At 37.7% G+C, this 24356-nt stretch overlaps 1 protein-coding gene across 1 annotated transcript; it reads right to left on the bottom strand.

Annotated features, from left to right (window-relative positions):
- Nucleotides 1-1407: 1407 nt before the first annotated feature.
- Nucleotides 1408-22556, bottom strand: LOC115858157 (all-trans-retinol dehydrogenase [NAD(+)] ADH4-like). Its single transcript, XM_060298713.1, is given in 11 exon segments — nucleotides 1408-1510; nucleotides 7788-7926; nucleotides 8420-8509; nucleotides 8512-8554; nucleotides 12010-12270; nucleotides 16432-16663; nucleotides 18371-18458; nucleotides 19988-20068; nucleotides 20071-20128; nucleotides 21109-21210; nucleotides 22539-22556. Coding segments are annotated over 11 exon segments (1215 nt in total).
- Between the last annotated feature and the right edge of the window lie 1800 nt (nucleotides 22557-24356).

Here is a 24356-nt window from a genome sequence, read left to right as displayed (position 1 = left end):
CTCCTTGGGTGGTGCTACGATCCCAAAGAAGTAAATTTTCCTTATGTTTTTTTGTAGGTAATGTATTATAAGTTATCCATTATAGAGAACATATCTTTTCCTGATCTTTTCCTGATTGGAACTGTGGAGACTCTGGAAAACCTGACAGGCTGGAGAAGTACAGGCATACCTCATTTTATTGTGCTTCACTTTATTGCATTTCACAGATATTGAATTTTTAAAAACTGAAGGTTTGTGGTAACCTTGTGTTATCAGTTGATGGTTAGCATTTTTTAGTGATAAAGTTAGGTATGTACTTTTTTTAAGACATAATGCTATTGTACACTTAATAGACTACAGTGTAGTATAAACATAACTTTTATATGCACTGGGAAACCAAAAAAAAAAAACCTCATGTGACTCACTTTATTGCCACATTCACTTTATTGCAGTGGTCTGGAACCAAACCTGCAATATCTCTGAGGTATGCCTGTACAAGGGATAGTTTCATTAAATGTAACAGGAAGTTAAAATGGAACTTTTCATTTTGTCTCAGTTTTGGCTAAAAACTCCAAGGCCAAGCAATATAGGTGCCAAAATTACCCTCACATTCTAAAGCAAGGTACTAGAGTACCTTATGTAGGACATGCTAAGAGACATCTTCTGTCAGCATTAGCTCATCTCCTATCTCTCAGCTATATAAGGGAGGGTAGAGAATCCATGGGGAAGGGCAGAAATGGTTTGGAGGGAGAATTTCTTTGGAGAGAGTTGTCAGTGTGCTGTATATGCCCCTCCTACTTCCTGGTAAGTATGTTGGGAGCACTTCCCCCTCATCTGAAGCCAAGAGAAGAAAAACACTCAAAAAGCATGAAGTATTTTCTCTGAAACGTGGAAGATGCAAGGTCTGTTACCTGAAATAAATTTAAGGCTGGTGGCAGAATGAAGTAGAGCAGAGTTTAGTGGGGACAAGGACACAAGTGTGTTTCCCACGGACCAAAGGTGGAAACTGCAAAGGGATACAATTGTAGATTATTTTAAAAGGAGCTTCATCACAGAAATCCATCTGGAGAGGTAAGGTGACCCTTGTGGAAGCAAAGGGTTGAAGGCAGCGTCTTAGTTGTCCAGTTGTAGAAAGAATCATCCCTATAAAGGAGTTGCAGGTAGGAGATCCCTACTGGGTCAGAGGATTCTTTGTGAAACCCACAGAAATTCCCCACTCAAGAAGGAATTCTGTATCTAAAAGATGCTGCACCCAAAGGACACCAATATCAGATTGCAACAGTATTGGTTGTATAAAATGTAGTCTTTTCCTCTAAATTTCTCCTCTTTTCCAGGCTGGACAATTGAGGGGGCTTGAAGCAGTAGCTAGCAAGAAGTGGGAGGAGATGGAACACAGAAGGGAGAAGAAGTAAGTCCCTCACTCCTTCTCTACTGTGGACTTAATTTCCTGTAGCAGTAATGGCAGTCAAGCCAGTGGCGGTGTCCTCTGTCCAGGGGTGGAATTGATGGTTCAGTCTGTGGCATCTTGAACCTGAGGTCAAGAAAAATGGTGATCAGATCAGTTCTGCTGCCTGGGTTTGGACATAATTTCAAGCCATAAATCTCTGAAAGTGTTTTCTAGTCCTCTTGATAGTTCTAGGACTTGCCCAATAATAAATTCCTTATCATTATAAATTAGCCAGAATTGATTCCTGTGACTGGCAATGAAGTCAGTCAAAAGCAGTATCAGGAATTTTGCAAGAAAACAGACCATCAGGGAAATGGGTCAGTCTGGGATTAATTATCTGACCTGTTGAGGCTGAAAGTAGTGAAAATCCAGTTGATTTTAAGGAGTAGATTATCTCTAGGTATGCAGGGGTGGAACAGTTAATAGAAAATCAACTCTGATTTACTTGAAATAAGTAAGAAAGTATTAAAGGCAAAGCCTTAGGGACCACAAGATTTTTGCTGTAGAAGCGTGTTAAAGTACATGAGTCATTCAAAGCCTGTGGCGGGTAGATGGTTGCTTCTGAAAGTGCTGGACATTTTAATGAAAGAGAATGGTAAATTCTGCTGCTCAGTGATGTCAAGGCTCTAGTTCAACTTCTCTGCCAGTCTCGTCTTTCCCATCATGGTTGCAAGATGGCTCCTGCAGCTCCAGACTGTCATGTCCTTACATGACAGTATCCAAAGGCAGGAAGGAAAGGGTCTTTTCTCCGCTCCCCACTTTTTTTCTTTTAAAAAAATTGAAGTATAGGGAATTCCCTGGCGGTCCAGTGGTTAGGACTCTGTGCTTCCACTTCAGGGGACAAGGGTTCCATCCCTGGTTGGGGAACTAAGATCCTGCAAGCTGCGTGGCATGGCCTAAATAAATAAATAAATAAAAATAAAAATTGAAGTATAGTTGATTTACAATGCTGTGTTAGCTTCTGGTATACAGCAAAGTGATTCAGTTATACATATATATACATATTATTTTTTTGTATTCTTTTCCATTATGGTTTATTACAGGATATTGAATATAGTTCCCTGTGCTATACAGTAGGTCCTTGTTGATTATTTTACATATAGTAGTTTGTATCTGCTATTTCAAACTGCTACTTTATCTCTTCCCCACACCCTTTCTCCTTTGGTAACCGTAAGTTTGTTTTCTATGTCTGTGTTTCTGTTTCATAAATAAGTTCATTTGTGTCATATTTTAGATTCCACACATAAGTGATATCATATGGTATTTGTCTTTCTCTTTCTGACTTACTTCACTTAATATGATAATCTCTAAGTCCATCCATGTTGCTGCAATTGGCATTATTTCATTCTTTTTTATGGCTAAGTAGTACTCCATTGTATATATGTAGTGGAATATATATATATATATATATATATATGTAGTAGAATTGCTGGGTCATATGGTAGTTCTATTTTTAGTTTTTTAAGGAACCTCTATACTGTTCTCCATAGTGGCTGTATCAATTTACATTCCCACCAACAGTGCAGGAGGGTTCCCTTTTCTCCACATTCTCTCCAGCATTTATTGTTTGTATATATATATATATATATATATTTTTTTTTTTTTTTGGTGGTATGCGGGCCTCTCAGTATTGTGGCCTCTCCCGTTGCAGAGCACAGGCTCCGGACACGCAGGCTCAGTGGCCATAGCTCACGGGCCCAGCTGTTCCGCGGCATGTGGGAACTTCCCGGACTGGGGCATGAACCCGTGTCCCCTGCATCAGCAGGTGGACTCTCAACCACTGCGCCACCAGGGAAGCCCGTCTGTAGATTTTTTGATGGCCATTCTGACTGGTGTGAGGTGATACCTCATTGTAGTTTTGATTTGCATTTCTCTAATGATTAGTGATGTTGAGCATTCTTTCATGTGTTTGTTGGCAATCTGTATATCTTCTTTGGAGAAATGTCTATTTAGGTCTTCTGGACCTAAATTTTTGGATTGGGTTGTTTGGGTTTTTTTTGATATTGAGCTGCATGAGCTGCTTGTAAATTTTGGAGATTAATCCTTTGTCAGTTGCTTCATTTGCAAATATTTTCTCCCATTCTGAGGGTTGTCTTTTCGTCTTGTTTATGGTTTCCTTTGCTGTGAAAAAGCTTTTAAGTTTCATTAGGTCCCATTTGTTTATTTTTGGGTTTATTTCCATTACTCTAGGAGGTGGGTCAAAAAGGACCTTGCTGTGATTTATGTCATAGAGTGTTCTGCCTATGTTTTCCTCTAAGAGTTTTATAGTGTCTGGCCTTACATTTAGGTCTTTAATCCATTTTGAGTTTATATTTGTGTATGGTATTAGGGAGTGTTCTAATTTCATTCTTTTACATGTAGCTGTCCAGTTGTCCCAGCACCACTTATGGAAGAGGCTATCTTTTCTCCATTGTATGCTCTTGCCTACCTTGTCATAAATTAGGTGACCATATGTGCGTGGGTTTATCTCTGGGCTTTCTATCCTGTTCCATTGATCTATATTTCTGTTTTTGTGTCAGTACCATACTGTCTTGATTACTATAGCTTTGTAGTATAGTCTGAAGTCAGGGAGCCTGCTTTCTCCAGCTCCATTTTTCCTTCTAAAGATTGCTTTGTCTATTCCTGGTCTTTTGTGTTTCCATACAAACTTTGAAATTTTTTGTTCTAGTTCTGTGAAAAATGCCATTGGTAGTTTGATAGGGATTGCATGGAATCTATAGATTGCTTTGGGTAGTATAGTCATTTTCACAAGGTTGATTCTTCCAATCCAAGAACATGGTATATCTCTCCATCTGTTTGTATCATCTTTAATTTCTTTCATCAGTGTCTTATAGTTCTCTGCATACAGGTCTTTTGTCTCCTTAGGTAGGTTTATTCCTAGGTATTTTATTCTTTTTGTTGCAGTGGTGCATGGGAGTGTTTCCTTAATTTCTCTTTCAGATATTTCATCATTAGTGTATAGGAATGCAAGAGATTTCTGTGCGTTAATATTGTATCCTGCTCCTTTACCAAATTCATTGATTAGCTCTAGTAGTTTTCTGGTAGCATCTTCAGGATTCTCTATGTATAGTATCATGTTATCTTCAAACAGTGACAGCTTTACTTCTTCTTTTCCAATTTCGATTCCTTTTCTTTTTCTTCTCTGATTGCTGTGGCTAAAACTTCCAAAACTGTGTTCAGTAATAGTGGTGAGAGTGGACAACCTTGTCTTGTTCCTGATCTTAGTGGAAATGGTTTCAGTTTTTCACCATTGAGAATGATGTTGGCTGTGGGTTTGTCATATATGGCCTTTATTATGTTGAGGTAAGTTCCCTCTATGCCTACTTTCTGGAGGGTTTTTATCATAAATGGGTGTTGAATTTTGTCAAAAACTTTTTCTGAATCCATTGAGGCGATCATATGGTTTCTTTCCTTCCATTTGTTAATATGGTGTATAACATTGATTGATTTGCGTATATTGAAGAATCCTTGCATTCCTGGGATAAACCCCACTTGATCATGGTGCATGATCCTCTTAATGTGCTGTTGGATTCTGTTTGCTAGTATTTTGTTGAGGATTTTTGCCTCTATGTTCATCAGTGATACTGGTCTGTAGTTTTCTTCTTTTGTGACATCTTTGTCTGGTTTTGGTATCAGAGTGATGGTGGGCTCGTAGAATGAGTTTGGCAGTGTTCCTTCCTCTGCTGTATTTTGGAAGGGTTTGAGAAGGATAGGTCTTAGCTCTTCTCTAAATGTTTGTTGGAATTCGCCTGTGAAGCCATCTCTTCCTGGGCTTTTGTTTGTTGGAAGATTTTTAATTACAGTCTCAATTTCAGTGCTTGTGAATGGTCTGTTCATATTTTCTATTTCTTCCTCGTTCAGTCTCGGAAGGTTGTGCTTTTCTAAAAATTTGTCCATTTCTTCCAGGTTGTCCATTTTATTGGCATATAGTTGCTTGTAGTAATCTCTCACGATCCTTTGTATTTCTGCAGTGTCAGTTGTTACTTCTCCTTTTTCATTTCTAATTCTATTGTTTTGAGTCTTTTCCTTTTTTTCTTGATGAGTCTGGCTAATGGTTTATCAATTTTGTTTATCTTCTCAAAGAACCAGCTTTTACTTTTATTGACCTTTGCAATCGTTTCCTGCATTTCTTTTTCATTTACTTCTGATCTGATCTTTATGATTTCTTTCCTTCTGCCAACTTGGGGTTTTTTTGTTCTTCTTTCTCTGATTGCTTTAGGTGTAAGGTTAGGTTGTTTATTTGAGATGTTTCTTGTTTCTTGAGGTAGGATTGTATTGCTATAAACTTGCCTGTTAGAACTGCTTTTGTTGCATCCCATAGGTTTTGGGTCATTGTGTTTTCATTGTCATTTGTTTCTCGGTATTTTTTGATTTTCTGTTTGATTTCTTCAGTGACCTCTTGGTTATTAAATAGTGTATTGTTTAGCCTCCATGTGTTTGTATTTTTTACAGATTTTTTTCTTGTAATTGATATCTAGTCTCATAGCGTTGTGGTCTGAAAAGATACTTGATACGATTTCAATTTTCTTAAATTTACCAAGGCTTGATGTGTGACCCAAGATATGATCTATCCTGGAGACTGTTCCCTGAGCCCTTGAGGAGAAAGTGTATTCTGTTTTTTTTTTGGATGGAATGTCCTATAAATATTAATTAAGTCCATCTTGTTTAATGTATCATTTAAAGCTTGTGTTTCCTTATTTATTTTCATTTTCGTGATTTGTCCATTGGTGAAAGTGGGGTGTTAAAGTTCCCTACTATGATTGTGTTACTGTCAATTTCCCCTTTAATGGCTGTTAGAATTTGCCTTATATATTGAGGTGCTCATATGTTGGGTACATAAATATTTAGGATTGTTATATCTTCTTCTTGGATTGATCCCTTGATCATTATGTAGTGTCCTTCTTTGTCTCTTGTAATAGTCATTATTTTAAAGTCTATTTTGTCTGATATGAGAATTGCTACTCCACCTTTCTTTTGATTCCCATTTGCATGGAATATCTTTTTCCATCCCCTCACTTTCAGTCTGTATGTGTCCCTAGGTCTGAAGTGGGTCTCTTGTAGACAGCATATTTATGGGTCTTGTTTTTGTATCTATTCAGCCATTTTATGTCTTTTGGTGGGAGCATTTAATCCATTTACACTTAAGGTAATTATCAATATGTATGTTCCTATTACCATTTTCTTAAGTGTTCTTTTCTTTTTATTGAACGTCTTTTTTTTTTTTTTTTTTTTTTTGCTGTACACGGGCCTCTCACTGTTGTGGCCTCTCCCGTTGCGGAGCACAGGCTCTGGACGCGCAGGCTCAGCGGCCATGGCTCACGGGCCCAGCCGCTCTGCGGCATGTGGGATCTTCCCGGACCGGGGCATGAACCCGTGTCCCCTGCATCGGCAGGCGGACTCTCAACCACTGCGCTGCCAGGGAAGCCCTGAACGTCTTTTTTTTACATTGCAGTTAACACTTTTACAAATTAGGGAGTTCATATGAGTAGAGATATTTTCTCAGATTTCTTACCCAGGAAGTATCCTTGGTCCTCACACCATGGACCTATTTTCTTCTTTTGCAACATTTGTTCTCTGCTTCAAAGTCCTGTCATTTAACTATGTACTTTCCCCCTTTCACTTCTTTTTGTTGCCTTTTTGCATCTCTTCTGTGTAACACTGTTCCTGGTGTTTTGGCCTTTGCTTCTATTGATCAACACTGTGGTTGATTATTTTAACCAAAATCATTGATCCTAGTCTTACCCACTCCCCAATTACCAGGGATCCCCTGATTGGGACATTTTTATAAATCATTTCTCAGGGTCTATGCCAAGAAAGCACAATGTAGCTAAAATTGTAGACTTGAATCACTTGTAAGACAACCATGACAAAGCAAGAGAATGAGGCAGTTGGGGAACCCTTTAAGTATCTGTTACCTGCCACTCACTACTCACATCTTCATGGTTTTCACCTGAGTCTGATAATGAAGGGCCTGGAGTGGGCATTCTGTGTCAGTCGCAGACCACAGTGATTCCAGACTCAGGGCCATATTGTACTATATTGAACCTGACATTATACTCTAGAAACCTCTCTTGCTATGGAGCAGCCCCAACTGAGTTAACAATTTGTGAAGGGGAAAATATGTGTCAGTTTATATCACCACTCTATGTTGGAACAGTGTATGTCCATGTACATTATGGAAATAGAGTAGGAAGTTTTCTTTTTTGCAAATGGCCACTATTTAATCTTTTAAGGACATTGAGTACTTCTGATGATGTGGAAAGTGTCAGAAAAGACACACTGGTTAGTTTTCAACATCAAATGAAAATAGAATCATCATAAAGGTTTTTCAAACTGCTCACTCATCTCTTTGGTAATTTACCTTTTTCTTTGGTACATTACGTCAAATGCCTCATTAACTTTGTCAAAAGCAAGGGTATGGGACGCCAGTGCATCCAGATCGAATTTCTTATTCTTGTAGTCAGCAGCCAGCTTTGGGACAGAATTGATACCTTTCCAATCTGTAATTGGCCAAAATACCAAATAAAGACATGGTGCTTGACATGAAAAGGTAGTTTAACCAGTGTTTGTCGAATGAATGAAATTATCAGGTCAGATTTGGGTTGCTTCAATTAGCTTATCCCCCTTGCCATCTCTAATTTTTTGTACTTCTATCTATTAAATTTTTTTTCTTCAAAAGAAAAATTCAAGATTATTTTCTATTTCTAGATAAGGAAGTATCTCAATTTGATCGCTGTCTACCTTTTGTTCCCCTATGTTGGTCCATTTTAATGCAAACTGAATTTCAATTTGCAAATTATAGTTATCCTTCTATAAAGAAACTCTGTTTACTTTCAAGTAACTAATAGAATAAATAGCTTTCAGGTAGTCTTCAGATATGTTCTAGGCACTCAATATTTAAAAAATAAATTATTTTCCTTTCCTTTCAATAATCCTAATTATGATAATTTCAGTACTACTATGAAGAAAATTAAAAGAAAAAAAAAAACTGACCACCAAAGCTTGTTCCATTTAGAGTACGGCCCATTATTAGCTCCACTGCAGAAACACTCAATCCGTTGTCACCAACGTTTACTCCAATGATGTACATACTCCCCAACCTACTGTTATGCTGTCAAGGGCTGCTCTCTGGAAGGTCAAACAAAAAGATTAGCTGAGTAAGTAGAAAAGTAGAACATGAATTCCAATGTGGGTTTGTACAATAGTTTAGGGAAATTTTACACAACTCTGCATAAAAGATAATGGCTAATGAGGTTGTAATATTGTAGATTGAGACTTGAGGCACCAGTGTTCTGTTTCAGATAGAATATCCAATAAAATTTTGAATGTCATCAAAAAAGATATTGAAAAGAAACCAAACATATTTTACTCTGTTTAATACCACACTTATGCTGAACCCAGAATGCATCTCATTGTATATCAAGAAAAATATACATACATGAAGGTAAAGAAAGATCTATAGAAGATATTATAAACTCTAGTCAACAAGTTTTTGACCAGGTACAATGGTATATATGAAGATATTTGCAATTCCATGGACAAAGGATCAAAATTAAGTCACGAACAGAGGGTGAATAAGTATTCACTAGAGTCTAAAAATGAGGCATATACTGTAAACTTAGCAGATCTCAATGTAGGATAATTTAAAAGAAATGCTATTTAAAACAGAAGGCAAAATGGTTAAACAGAAAATAACAGTGGCTGCTGCTCATCAAACATTTCATCTGCTTCCCTATATTTTTTAGCTCTCTTGCAGTTAAGTAGAGTCATATGACTAGTTCTGGGCTATGGGCAGGAGTGACGTGTGCCATTTCCTAGCCAAAATAGAAAAGCCAGTGCACATCCCGCCAGCTGTCCCTTCTACTCTAACAACCAAGAGGACCTCATGTTGAGATTGTAAAGCCACAAATTTGAACTTCCTTGATTGCTGAATCACTACACGGAAGACAGGGGCCCAGGGGATTTGCATTGATCTTTGCATGAGAGAAAGAGAAAATATTATCTTAACCTACTGCAGGTTTGGAGTTAATATAAAAATGCCAAGATTGAAAATGTAAATAAGTTTAAGAAAGATATAAACTTGTGGATGGCCATTCCACATAGAAGCCCTATGTTATAGTTGAACATTTAAAATCTTTTGAGACTAATATTATACAAGAAAAATATAAACTTATCCCATATTGTTTGCCATAGCCAGTGGTTAACTTTGTTCTCACCTGTTGAGGCAACTTTTACTTCTACAGAAGTCCCAATAGGAATACCATTCCTGTTCATCACTGATCATTATATGAAAGAAGCAATCTGAAGTACAGTAAATTATTTCCCTCTTCTCTCTGTCTGTCTTACTAGGGATGGGCAATGCAATGACCTAGAACTTTTAGAATGTGTTTTGAAATCTTTATTTGAATATATATTTATAGTTTTGAGAATTTCTAACATTTCTAAATAGCAACTCTTCTAGTTTCTATACTTCTTATATGGCAGAAATATTTTTGTTTAATGTATATTGTACAGAGAGATCCACAGAGAGAGGTAAAGAGCACAGGCACTGCTTGCAACCTTAAGGTAGCTGCCTACATTACTCCTGGTTTTTTTTTAATTTAATGTTTTTCCTATTGCCCTTCTCTACATTTCTGAGCTTTGCTCCAAGCAGGGAATTAACCTCCATAATTATAACTTAGTTAAATGGGTATTATATGCAAATAAAACAGGGTTTTATTTGGTAGCCTCTGATAACTTTTGATGAGAATTTTTAATTCTCAAAATCTTATAAAATTGTCCATTACTGTAAATTTCTAATTGTTCTGTTGGGTTCTTTAGACTGCTTTAGAGCATTAGCGGTCATTGAAATTAAGTTCATTCCCATTACTGGAATCTCCTCCACAACGTAGAAATTAAGCTTTCCCTAGTTATGGAAGCTTTTGGTGGAAGGGTAGTTAGCCCATCTTTTTGTGATTAAACCCATCTCTTTTTATTTGGGTTCTCTAGTGTAATTCTATTCCATAATTTAAAATACGTTTCTTGGTGTAATAAATAAGTTAATAATAGAACCTGCCAAGTTTTGGATCAGTGGTTCTTAGCTTGAGAACCAATGCATGAGAATATCCTGGGTATGGGTCAATTCACTGATGCTGGAAAACAACAACTCCCCAGGTACTTCTGAAGTATAGCCAGTTTTGAGAATCTCTATACTAGAAAAATAAGTGGGCTGAATTTCAGTGTTTGTGAAACATATGAGCTGTGGGAAGTGGAGGGAGGGATGTGGCACATTGAAGGCCACAGGTGCCAAGGACAATTGAAAAAGCAAGACCTGAGGCTTTGGATGCAGGGAAGCGGTGCAGTACAAGGGGTCCTCACTGCACGAATGTCAGTAATAGCTACCATTTATCGAGTGCTTATTACCTGCCAGATCCTCTTTTAAGCAGTTGCACTATTATAATGAAGCCATTCTAAGAGGAAAGACCCAGGAAGGGCAGCCTTCCCAGTCTCCATTCTCTTTTGTCATATCATGTTGTGTCAGGTAAGAACCGAGGGGAAAATTGCCAAAGCCTGCTCCTGGGAGGTTGAAGTACAGAATTTCATTCTGTGTACCCTCTCTAGAGGAGAGTTTTAGGAGCCAGGCTGAGTGAAGGGGTAAATAAAAGGGAATAGTGTCATAACTACTTCACAGCTCTCACTAATGAACTAAGAAGCCTCCATAGGCAGAAAAGTTAGTTGATGAATTCTTTGGTCATCTTGTTAAAAAAAACAAAACAAAACTCTACTTAGTAGCTTTGAGCAAAGATGCATTAGGTGAATATTTGCTGGAAACTAAGGCTGCGTGCTCTGGAGGCTAACTTCTCCCTATGTTGCCTGTGCAGTTGGCTCTTTACCCCATTTTCTGGAGCAGAACAGACAGGACTGGCTATATGGGCCTGCAACCAGTGCAGTTGCCCAGGGCTCTGCACTCAGAAGGGCCCTCCTTTCCTGTCCTGAGAGGGAAGATATCTGAATGATACAAAATTGTAGTGTTTAGGAAAAAAAGATTGAGTTTTTAATTTTGCAGCTTGTTGACTTTTTTAATTGAAAATTTCACATACGTAATTTGGACCTAATTCTGCAGCCTGATTATTGAGATCTGATGGACAGAACTGGCTTGTTTGTAGGTTGCTAACATCTCCTTGCTCTACTTTAAGATGAGAGTGGATACCTCTGGCTGTTAGGGGTGACTCCATTCACCCTGTCTATTCCCTCCTCTAAATCTGCCTTTTCTATTTTTTTTCCTCACTTCTCATAGGCACAATCCTTTGAAAGTTTTTATTTCTAAGTTTTCTCTTAATTTTTTGCTGACTTTCATGTGAAAGAATAAACAAATATTAATAACAAATTAATATTAAATAGTAATTATTAATATTTATTAATAAGTAAAAATTAATTATATGTATGTAACATATAATGATATCTAATATAGTATTAATAACTATTCTTAAACATAACTTATACATGTATATAAATATTAAAATTTAATAAGTATATTAAGATGCACATATTATAAATGTTAATAAGCAATATTTATTATATCCTACTATAAAAAATATACACACCATGATTTTAGCTCCACCTACACACTCAAAGGCAAAATCCACACCTCCATTGGTCATTTCAACAATGACCTCCTGAATGGGTTTATCTAGGTCTCTAGGATTGAGGCAGTTGGTGGCTCCAAGGGCTCTGGCCTTTGTAAACTTCTCACTTTTGATGTCAATAACTATGATTCTGGAAGCTTATGCTGCTTTATAACCGATTACAGCTGAAAGACCGACACCTCCTAGGCCAAAGGTGGCACATGTAGAACCAGGTGTGACCTGCAGGCAAGAAAATTATACATTAACTTCTCAAGCAGCTGGTCCCACTTTTGTTGTTTTTTTTTTTCTTAACCACTCCGTGCTGCATGCGGGATCTTAGTTCCCTGATCAGGGATAGAATGCGTGCCCCCTGCATGGGAAGCACAGAGTCTTAACCACTGGACCACCAGGAGTCCCTGGTCCCACTTTGTAAAATAGGGACCGAGTGAGGTGGGGGCAGGACCATATAAATAAAGACTGCCTGTCATAAAACTAAATGATATAGCTAAATGGGGGCAATTTGCCAACATGAAAATGGATGAATCACTGGCTAAACCTGCAGAAACACTTGAAGGCCATTAGATATTCAGCTCATAACGAACAAACCCAAGTGAAAATCATTCTCTTGTCTTCCTTTTCCCTTTGGTGTTATGAGAACAAAAACTGAGGCCCACACATTTTAATGGGTTTATTGGTTTCTTTTTAAAATAGATCAAAGTGAGAGAGTAGCACTGACATATATACACTACCGAATAATGTAAAACAGATAGCTAGTGGGAAGCAGCCGCATGGCACAGGGAGATCAGCTCCGTGCTTTGTGACCACCTAGAGAGGTGGGATGGGGAAGGTGGGAGGGAGATGCAAGAGGGAGGGGATATGGGGATATATGTATACATATAGCTGATTCACTTTGCAATACAGGAGAAACTAACACACCATTGTAAAGCAATTATACTCCAATAAAGATGTTAAAAAAAAAAATAGATCACAAGCCCCAGTGTTCATTGCAGCACTATTTACAATACCCAAGACATGGAAGCAACCTAAATGTCCATTGACAAATGAATGGATAAAGAAGATGTGGTACATATATACAATGGAATAATTATTCAGCAATAAAAAAGAATGAAATAATGCCATTTGCAGCAACATGGATAGACCTAAAGATGATCATACTAAGTGAAGTAAGTCAAAGACAAATATCATATGATATCACTTATATGTGGAATCTAAAAAAAAATGATAAAAATGAACTTATTTACAAAATAGAAATAGACTCACAGACTTCAAAAACAAACTTATGGTTACCAAAGGGGAGGGGGGAGGGATAAATTAGGAGTTTGGGATTAACATACATACACTACTAGATATAAAATAAATATATTTCCTTCAATTAAAATATAACCAATACCTCTAGGCCCAACTTAAATCACACTCTCCCCATGAAATGTTTCTTGATTCTTCAATTAGAAATTAGTGCCCACCTCTTTGCTTTTTTTATATCATATAATTTATAATTATTCTTGATTGATTTTGTTTGCATACATGTGTTTCTTTAAAAGACTGTAAAATCTTTGAAGGCATATAATCTCTCACATTGCTATCAAGGAGTGTTCTTATCTTTTGTCTTTGATAAATGTTTGTTACATTGAATTAAAAAGAAGCATAATATATAAGATGATAAGGAAAGCTGCTGTAGCTGGAATATGTTATTTTGTAGAGTGGTATAGTGGCAAAAAAATTACTATACAGAGAGATGCTCAATTAATATTTTCTAATGGTGATGAGAAACTGTTAGAATTAAAGCATAAACAAAAGGGAAAGAGAAAATGTGTCCAAGGGAAGTACTGATATATTCTAAACTGGAAACGAAACTATTAAGGAACAGAGAGAATGCATGTATTTTACTTTAACTTATGTGTGATATTAGGCATGCATATGCTGACTTTTGCTACTCAGGGAAAATAGAATATCTATTTTGCAAATATTCAGAATAATGTTCTATATATACTATGTTCTATTGACTATGATACTGTGGCGTATTTAATATATTTTCAAATATATTTCTATGGAGACTGTATTACAAAGTTTGCCGTAAGTCTCATTGAAAGTAACATGCATTTTTCTCATTGAAGCAATGTTGTACACAGTAGTTGTACATAGCTCACAACAGTGTATAAATTGAATACACTGCACTAGTTATGTTATACAACTGGACATCTGTGTGTAAAAGTGCATTTAATTGCACTTCTGAGTGGAGGTTATTATAAAGTACCCCCCACTTAAAAATAGGGCTATAAATAGTTGATGATTATCTATCTGCAGACAACACTGTTACAGGACATTTTTATGCTTCCAAAGATCTCTATGAAATGTGATTAATTTGGCAGTAAAGGATACAAATAGGTTAAAAAGAACCCGGAGTTCTGGTGATACTGAGGGAGTGGTCCTCAATAATTAATCAGAGTTTTTGCATCACTTTTCTTCCCAGAAGTAAATTAAACATTATTAAAGCTCTTGCCTTTTGACTAGAATTACTGACACTTCACTTCTCTTAACTTGTTCCTATCAGATTTATTTCTCTTCTTTGAGCGTGAGGTGGTTTAGCTATTCCTCAGTAGCAGGAAGAGCAGATTCTGGGAGTTTAGGTAAGTTCTGACTAGATTTAAAAGAAAACTGTGGCTGAATCTCTAGTGTTAATACCCCTGAAGAAAGACTAGAACAGTAGAAGGTGACAGTCAGCATGGAGTCCAGAAAAGGGCGGGGTGGGGTGTGGTGGCAAAGAGCAGTAATTTTTCCCTGTGTCTCCAGTGTTATCTCGAGGAAACTAGCCTTGACCGGAGGGTCACATCAGCTCTGAACTCCACCCAACTAGCAACACCCTTCCTCCAGGAGCCTTCCGATTGTAGTTTGACCTCCCATATAGTTTTACATTTTTGTTAATGAATAAATGAATGAATGAACTTTTAGAGGGAGATAATACACTAAGAGCCAAGAGTAGCATTCCTATGGCTGATGTAATTGTCAACGAAAAGTCATATCTCGATATTCTGGCTACTAGATCAGCCTCTTATTTTGGTTAGTTTGACTTTGTTTCCTTGGCACTGAACAACTCTAAGCAATCTGATAAAAAAGAATATTTGGATTGCAAGGCTGAGGACCAAGCCTCACCAAGGCGTTCTAGGTGTTTCACATGATCCTGGCTTTATTCATTCATTTGCTGAAAAATTATCAAGCTCATATTATGTGCCAGGCACAGGGCTAGGCTCTGGCGCTATCACAATGAACAAGAGAGAATTCTTGCCCTTACAGAGCAAATCATCTAATAGGAAGGAGAAATAAATGGGAAATTTCTTCATAGTGTGATAAGAAGGAAGACAGGGTTAAATACAGAAACTTTAGGGGAAAGTGGGAGGGAGGGATACCTCATGCATGCCTGGGAGGGTGGAGTAGGCTTCCAACAGGAAGGGATAAATAAATGGAGTCAGCCAGAAGAAGTGGGGGAGCTTTCCAGGCAGTGTTGGTGGGAGCCAGGTGTGAAAAGTCCAGAGGCGCAGTCCAGAGCCCAGAGACTGAGGGTCAGGCCCAGGGGAACAGTGAGCCACAAAAGGAAGAAGGAGGAAGAATGACTGTAGCATATTGAAGGAAAAGGGGAATAATTAAATGGGAATAAAAACTTCAGATTTTTTGTTTAGGAAGATCACTCTGGTTGCATTTTGCAGTTTAGAGTCAAGGGGAAAAGATTGATGTCAAGGAGGTTCAAATAAGGAGGTTGTTTGAAGCGTCCAAGTGATATTGACATCTCTCTAATCTCTCAGTTGAAGAGCTTTGTAAAAGCTAAATTCTAACATGGAATTCCAGGGACGCATCTTACCATCATCAGGGCTGCCATCTGAGACCTTCCCCTGAAGCCACAAAGGCACAGGGTGAGAAGCAGAGATGAATTACTACAGTTTGAGAGAGAGGAATCTGCTGTGTCAGGGAGAAAGTAGGGTAGCTCTATGGAGATGGGTGGAGGTTTCTGTTGTCTCTTGACTGGGTCTGCTGTCCCAGGACGAGCATTCGCATTTAGGGGACATATTTATCAGGCTCTGTTTAAATCAGGGACAGTCTATAATCTAACATACGAGTAAAGGACTAGAAATGAACATGAACTGGGTGCCAGCTATATGCTAGCCTCTGGGCCAGATGTCTTACATATGTAATATGATTTAATTATCCCCACAACTATTTGTAGTAGATATTATGGTAGAGAGATAGGAATAGAGAGGTTAAATAACTTGCCTAAAATCACAGAGGTAATAAACGGCAGAGCCAGGTTTTGAAGATAAATCTGGTTGCTTTATCATGCTACCTCCTAGTAATGTCTATTTTACACAACCTGGTGATTAAGTATTTTACCTTGGCAATGTTGACTACAGCACCATAGCCAGTTGAAAATGCACATCCAAGCAGACAAACTCTCTCTAAACTGGCATCATCATCAACTTTGGCAAGGTTAACATCTGACACTACAGTGTACTGACTGAAGGTACTGGTTCCCATGAAATGGTAAATTGGTCTTCCTCTGCAGGTAAACCTGCTAGTTTTGTCTTCCATTAATTTTTGATCACCCATAGGAGTTTTGAAATGCCTAGGGGAAAAAGATACAAAAAAAGAGAAAGTAGATGGACCACTGATTACTTTCCTGAAGAAAAAAATTAGGCGTTATGTATTCGTTATGATAATTTTATTAGATGGAAAAATTGAAAAAAAATGGCTTGAGAATTTTCACCTAAATATATAGTCAGAAGTGGTCTAAAGGTAATAATGATAATAATAATACACTTTTGACTGTATACTTCTTATGTGTCAGAAACTCTTTTAAGGGCTTTACATGTATTTCTTTAAAAAATTGTATTATGGACAACTCAAGCACATATAAAAGTAGAAAGAATAGCAAAATGAATCCTCATGTAACCATCTCCAAGCTTTGGCAATTATCAATTCATGACTGATCTAGTTTCATCTATTACCTACCTGCTTCCCCAACACCAGCACCTATCCTCCCCACTTTGGACTATTTTGAAGTAAATCCTAGACATCGCTATTTCATCTGTAAATATTTCAGTATGTGTCTCTAAAAGATAAAGATTCTTTTAGTTCCACACATTGCATTTGGTTGATATGTCTCTTAAGTCTCTTTTAATTTATAGGTTCTCACCCCACCCCTTGTTTTTTCCCTGCCATTTATTTGTTGAAGAAACAGTCATTTGGCCTCCAGAATTTTCTTCACTCTAGATTTTTCTGATTACACTCTTGTAACCTGGTTTAACATGTTTCTCCATCACTGTATTTCCTCTAAACTAGTATTTTTGATCTAAATGCTTGATGTGATTCAGGTTTTATGTTTTTGTAGGAATATTGCTAAAATAGTGTTGTGTATTTTCATCTGGAGGCATATAATACCTTATCTCTATTTTTGTGACGTTAGAGAGAATTGATGGTCATTGTCAAAATCTATTATTAAAGGTTTGCAAAAGGGTGTGTTCATTCTTTGAATATCTGCAAAACCCTGTGAAGTAGGCATTATTATTGTCCCCATTTTATAGATGAGGAAATTGAGGCACAGTAATCTATGTAAGAGTAGTAAAATTTTAGCTTCTAAAATAACTAGTTTCAATTAGAATTAAGCATAAACAGATCTTTCTATAGTCTCAGTAGAGAATAAGGCAATTAAAAATTTTGACTCTGGAGCCAGACTGCCTAGGTTCAAAATCTAGCTCCAGGACTTACATCTATGTGGTCTTGGAATAAATTACTGTGACTCATTGCATTCCTCTCTCATCCTCTGTAGAAGTAGCTATTATTCTGAATGTGGCATTTATCATTTCCTTTACTACATACACATGAACCATAAACAATATATGGTATTGTTATTGTATATGACTAAATTTATCTGTGAGAAACTTGCTTCTTTCCCTTAACATTATATGTGTGAGCTTATTCTATGTTGATACATTTAGAGCAAGTTTAGCCATTCTCATTGTTATATAGTATATTTAGAGCAAGTTTAGCCATTCTCATTGTTATATAGTAATTCCATTGTGTTACTACATAGCAATTTGTTAATCTATTTCTTACTGAAGGACATTTACCCGATTTTCAATTGCTTGTTATTACAGTGTTGCAATGATCATTATGGTGCATGTCTGTTTCGGTGATTTTACAAGTTTCTTGTACACATCTAGGATTGGTGGGTACAAAGTATCCACCTCTTCAACTCCATTTAGGTATGCCAATGTACTGCCCAAAATATTTGTAACAATTTATACTCTTACTAATAGTTTATAGAGCTTACTTGATTTTTCCACAAAAATTTGTGTGTAAACTCAGACAGAACTTGTATTTTCCACATTGAGGTGTGTAGAGTGGAATTACTTTGTCACCTAGAAAAGAAGGCCATGTGTTAGATGATGCCTAAGATGTTACTTATAGTTTCTACCAGGTGAATTGGTGGAAAACACCATTCTTTATGGTATACATTTTATGTTCAGTAGGAAGTATAGGTGGCTACAGTATTTTATTAACCTGCAAGATTGCTGATTCTCCCAAGTATTGTATATACTGTCTTTTTTCTTTTTTGTTTTCTCTCTGCTGGGCAGTCAAGCAACACATCTGTATTATACCATCAGGTGCAGAGTCCTTTGTGAGACTCTGCTGTCATTGCAACACTCTGCATTATGACTATTATTTATTACCTAAGGACTTTATTTATTACATTTCTAAACATCCTGCATGGAACAGAACATCCTTATATAATAGGGGAGGTGGGCAATAGGCTAGATATGGAGAGTAAACTATATATCATCTTCATGTTTCATTTAGTTCACTCTCAAATTCTACATTTTCTACTTTTTATTCAATTTCAATAATGATTTCTATCCTCTGATGACCAAGGTCCAATAATGATGATTAACATTTGTTCAACATTTAGTATGTGTCAGTCACCATTCTAACGGCTTGCATGTATTATCTCATTTAATTCTCAGGACAACCCTTTGAGATGGGTACTGTTATTGTCCCCGTTAGAAAATGGAAATCTGAGCTGAGTCACAGAAAAGTGACTTAACTGGTTGAGGTCACACAGCCAGTAAGTGGTAGAGCTGGGAGTACATTGGCCAGACTTGTTTGTGGATGCCAAATTTTGGAGAGCAATTTGTTTCTATAATCTTGTTTTGAATGGAAAGATACTAATATACTTCTCAGTTTGGAGCATCCTCATTAAAGGAAGAAAGAATGATACGGTTCATCCTGTCTGATAAGTGACAATTGCATAGCTCATATTGCAGTATTTGATGGATCTGTTACAAAATGTAAAGTAAATAATTCGACTATTGGCATGCTTCATACACATGTTTATCTTACAAACTTCCAAGAAGACATTTAAGCTAACATTGACATATGCATAATATTTCTCGCTTAAGCTACCTATAAGTCATCATTCTTTAAATTCTTTATAATATTAAAATAGTTTTCTGTTTTATTTAGAGGAGGTTGTTTTAAATTGTCATCTGTTCCCCCTTGGAAGCTCAGTGTAAGCTCACCTTGTAGCTTTGCATCATAGGACAGTTTCGCAGTGCTATATGTAAATAAAGTGACTGTATTTCGCAGATTTTATTAGACAGTTCTTTTTTTTTTCATTTCCCAGACCAGGGATCGAACTTGCACCCCCTGCAGTGGAAGTGTGGAGTCTTAACCACTGGACTGCCAGGGAAGTCCCTAGGCAGCTCTGATTGGAAATATTGTGTCTCGTTGCTAGACTCTGATAGACTGTGTGCTTCAGTTTTGCTTTGGAAAAGATGGTCCCCTTATGTAAACAGAGATCAATTATAGCATGCAAAGCCAGGACTGTATCAGGAATTATCCCTGAAATATCCTGACATTTCCATTTAATTGGAATCAGAAATTTAAATACCTGGTTTGAAGTTGGTCACTCTTGGCCCAACACTTTCCACGATTCCTGCAGCCTCATGGCCAAGGATCACTGGGAAAAAAGCCCCTCAAATTGAGGATGGATGACATGGGCATCAGTATGGCACAAGGTGGTGGCGATTATCTACAAAGCAACCGCAGACTTGAGTCCTGTTTCTGTAATTATATCATTGGGGTTGTTAGGAGGATAATTTTAGGCCCAATGACACCTTGAAACTTAACAACACTCATTGAGCTCAATAAAAGAATTGCATTTTGAAAAAAAAAAGAACAATTAAAAATATGTTGCGATATAGTCTTTCCTCTTAATGCATCTTTATTTTCTTCCTTTCACTGTCACTGAAAAAATCACACAAAGAGAGAGAATTGGCAGTCACTGTCTCTAGGAGAGGAGAAATCAAAGGTAACAGAAAAGTTAAACTCTGTTAGAGGGAGTGGAGGGGGAACACAGGTTTCGAGGGCTTGTTCAAATTTTGTTGAAACGACATGAAATACAATAGAGGTAATAAAACTTCTATAGTTAAAAGAGAGATATCAAATAAGGAATTGTCTTAATTAATTACGAAGTGTCCCAGTATTATTTTTCAGGATTCTGTTCATGAGGATAACTCATTCATTCTCATGCATCAACTCTTACTGTGGTTGGTGATCCTGAGGAAAAATATAAGCCAGGTCAGCTGCGGAGAAAATGGAGAAATTGACTCAACTTGTCGCCTGTGATCCCTCTCTGCTCAGTGCCATGTCTTCTCCCTGCTGTCTCACTTCTGTCCCCTCCTCTGGGCACCCAGGACCCTTAGCATCAGATCTTTCCTTGTTTTGAACCAAACTCTCAATCTTTCTTTTAATAACACTTTTCAATAACTGGCAACTGGAAAACAAAAAGAAAACCTACCTAATTCTAATCTAAAATGAATTCCTTTGTCTGATTCTTACAATTTACCCCTCCTGGGGATAATACCTGTTTTTGTTGTGAACCTAAATATGTAATTCCCCCATAGTGAAAACTCCTGGGACTCCCAGTTATACTACATAGGCTTGACCTGACCGAAGCCAAGTCTGCATTTGGTGTCTTGCCTGTCCCGCCTTGGGAAAGTTCACACACACCTGAATTCGAACTTCATGAGCGTTGAGGGGAGTTCCCTCAACCTCTTCAACGCTGAGGGGCTTGTTTGCTTTCCAGGCGATAGCTGCTTTGCATTTAATAACCTGAGAAAGAGGGAGAGGGGGAAAGGATAGGAGGGAGGAAGAGAGAAGGAGAGAGAAAGAAAGACTATCATGGAAAAAAAATGAACGAACATGTTGATACTATTATTTTATGAAAGAGAGTTTTGGAGTTTGTGGCTGGATGTTATATATAATTATATTATTCTAAAGACAAGGGACCTTAATTGAAAATAAGAAGTCAAATTCTACATTGTAGTCATTGCACTTTTAATTTTCAAAAAGAACAGGTGTATTAAAGTTTACCCTATTATAAAGCCTTGATTTTTTTCTCTCCAGAATAAAGAGGATAAATTTATAGGATTTGGGCATGGTAGATGACCAATATGTGTTTGTTGATCGAACCATTTGTTATCAGCTCTGCATTACCTGAATCCTTATTGCTAGAGCAGATGTGTTTTACATCTTCGCTGCTCAAAATGTGGACCTCCCTGCCACCAGCAGTTATTGACATCACCTGAGAATTTGCTAGAGCTATAAGCCCTAGTAGTTTGTATCCCTTAATTTCCCTCACTTATTTCTCTCATCTTCCCAACTCCCCACCCCCACACCCTGGGCAATCACCTGTTCTCTGTATCTATGATTTTGTTTCTGTTTTGTTATGTTTGTTCATCTGTTTTTGCTTTTTAGAGTCCACATATAAGTGAAATCATACAATATTTGTCTTTCTCTGTATGACTTACTTCACTTAGCTTAATACCCTCTAGGTCTACCGATGTTGTCACAAATGGCAAGATTTCATTCTTTTTTATGACTGAGTAATATTTCATTATGAGTGTGTATGTACGTGTGTGTGTGTATATATATATATATATTTTATTTATTTATTTTTGGCTGCGTTGGGTCTTCGTTGCTGTGTGCAGGCTTTCTCTAGTTGCGGCAAGCGGGAGCTACTCTTTGTTGCGGTGCGGGGACTTCTCATTGCGGTGGCTTCTCTTGTTGTGGAGCACGGCCTCTAGGTACGCGGGCTTCAGTAGTTGTGGCTCACGGGCTCTAGCGCACAGGCTCAGTAGTTGTGGCTCACGGGCTTAGTTGCTCCGAGGCATGTGGGATCTTCCCAGACCAGGGCTCGAACCCATGTCCCCTGCATTGGCAGGTGGATTCTCAACCACTGCACCACCAGGAAAGTACCTATATGAGTATATATATACCACATCTTCTTCATCCGTACATCTGTTGATGAGGACTTAGCTTTTGATCAACTTTAAACTGCTGCTTTCTGAGAGTAATTCCCAAGGACGCTTCTTTTAGCAACTGTATAAAGACACACACACAAAACAAGAATTGAACAAAGAAACAGTATATTTGCTTACTTTGCCCTTGGTGCCCATTTTCTTTGGGAAACTTGCCTTGGAAGTTTCTTTCTGATTTAAGTTCTTCTTCTTCTATCCAGGGTGCTCTGTGTCCTGTGTAGAATTGTCTTTGAATAAATACCATTTCTGCTCTTCTATTCTCCAATTATTTTCTCTCCTTTTTTGTTGCTGTAATCTGCAACTTTGCCCATCTCTCTCCACATCATCATTTGTGGTGTCATATTTCAGCTGCAAACCCTCATTGCTTCCAACTATTTGGGGATTTCTGTTTACTTGTTTTTTTCTTTTTTTATTGCAAAATATAAGATAACAGAGTAAAGGTCATTAAACCTATTAGATAAGTTAACAAATAATTATAAAGTGAAGGACATTTCCACTGACCCAGAATCCCTCCTATATCCATCCTTCTCTTTCACAATCCTAATAATAATTTCCTTGCATTTCTTTTATGATTTATGCTTCTCTACACAATATAGTTTAGTTTTACTGATTAAAAGCTTTATACAAATGGAGTCATAGTGTATGTGTTCTTTCATGTCTTTTTTTCCCTCTCAACTCTATTTTTGTGAGATGCATCCACATTGCCTGTGGCTGTACTTTGTTTATTTTCATTACCGTAGAGTATTCCATTGTATGAATTGACCACATTTTTTTTCATCCATTTTCTGTTTTGTGATGAATCAGAATTGCATAACAAGTCTTTTCCTGTATATCCTGTTGTACTTGTGCTTTTCCTTAGGGAAAATTCAGGGCTTATATGCAGCTAACATACCCTATTAAGGTGATGCCAATTGTTAAAATATTGAAATACTTCTGATCCTGTTGGTAAAAAGCCATAGTATTCTATTATCTCCTCCAGACTTTAACTAATATTTTATTATTGAATATTTAAGTTGCTCTGTTACACTTTTCTTTTTTTTTTTTTTTTTTTGCGGTACACGGACCTCTCACTGTTGTGGCCTCTCCCGTTGCGTAGCACAGGCTCCGGACGCGCAGTTATTTCAGTTATTGTATTCAGTTATGACTGGTTCCTTTTATATTTTCTAGTTCCTTGTTAAAATTCTCATTATGTTCATTGATTCTTTTCCTGAATTCAGTTAGCATTCTTATTACAAATGCTTTGAACTCTTTATCTGGTAAATTATTTCTGTTTCATTAATTGCTTTTTCAGGGGTTTTCTCTTGTTCTTTCATTTGAAATAAATTCCTCTGTCTTTTCATTTTGCTTAACTTTCTTTCTTTTCATTTTGCTTAACTTTCTTGTCTCTATGATATTGTGTGAAACAGTTACCTATTCTGGTGTGCTTGTGTGGAAACATCCCTATACAGTCTGTGTGTGCCCAGTGGCTTTGCAGGGAGAGCTGTATCTGACATGAGCATGAGTCATATCTTCCCCCAGGGTGTGCTGGCAGCTATCACCTTGGTAGGAGGTGGGGCTGGAGATAGAGGGGCTAGTGCCAGAGCCAGGTGTGAGCTGGGGCTTCTCTACTGCTCAGTGGCCAACAGGACTTTTTTGGGAGTGGGGGCCAGGTCCTTAGTTGCTGGAGCAAAAGCTGTAAGGGTCGGATCTGAGCTGGTTCCAATCCCTCTAGTTGTGTGCTTTGCCCCCTCCCAGCGCCTGCACCCTCGCCCCAGAGGGGAGCAGTGCTTGAGCAAGAGAGGCTGGTGTGGACGTTCAGCATGGGTCAGGGAATGGGCTGTGGCAGTCCTGGACCCAGTCAGAGTTCTAGATCTGCTGCTTCCATGGGCGCCAGCAACGGCCACCCTCACCCAGTTATGATGCCATGTTGGGTCCGAGTCGGCTCCATCCTGCACAACT

The sequence above is a fragment of the Globicephala melas genome, chromosome 5, assembly GCF_963455315.2.
Source record: "Globicephala melas chromosome 5, mGloMel1.2, whole genome shotgun sequence".
In the NCBI taxonomy this organism is placed as follows: Eukaryota; Metazoa; Chordata; class Mammalia; order Artiodactyla; family Delphinidae; genus Globicephala; species Globicephala melas.
This window is presented reverse-complemented; position numbering and strand designations above follow the sequence as displayed.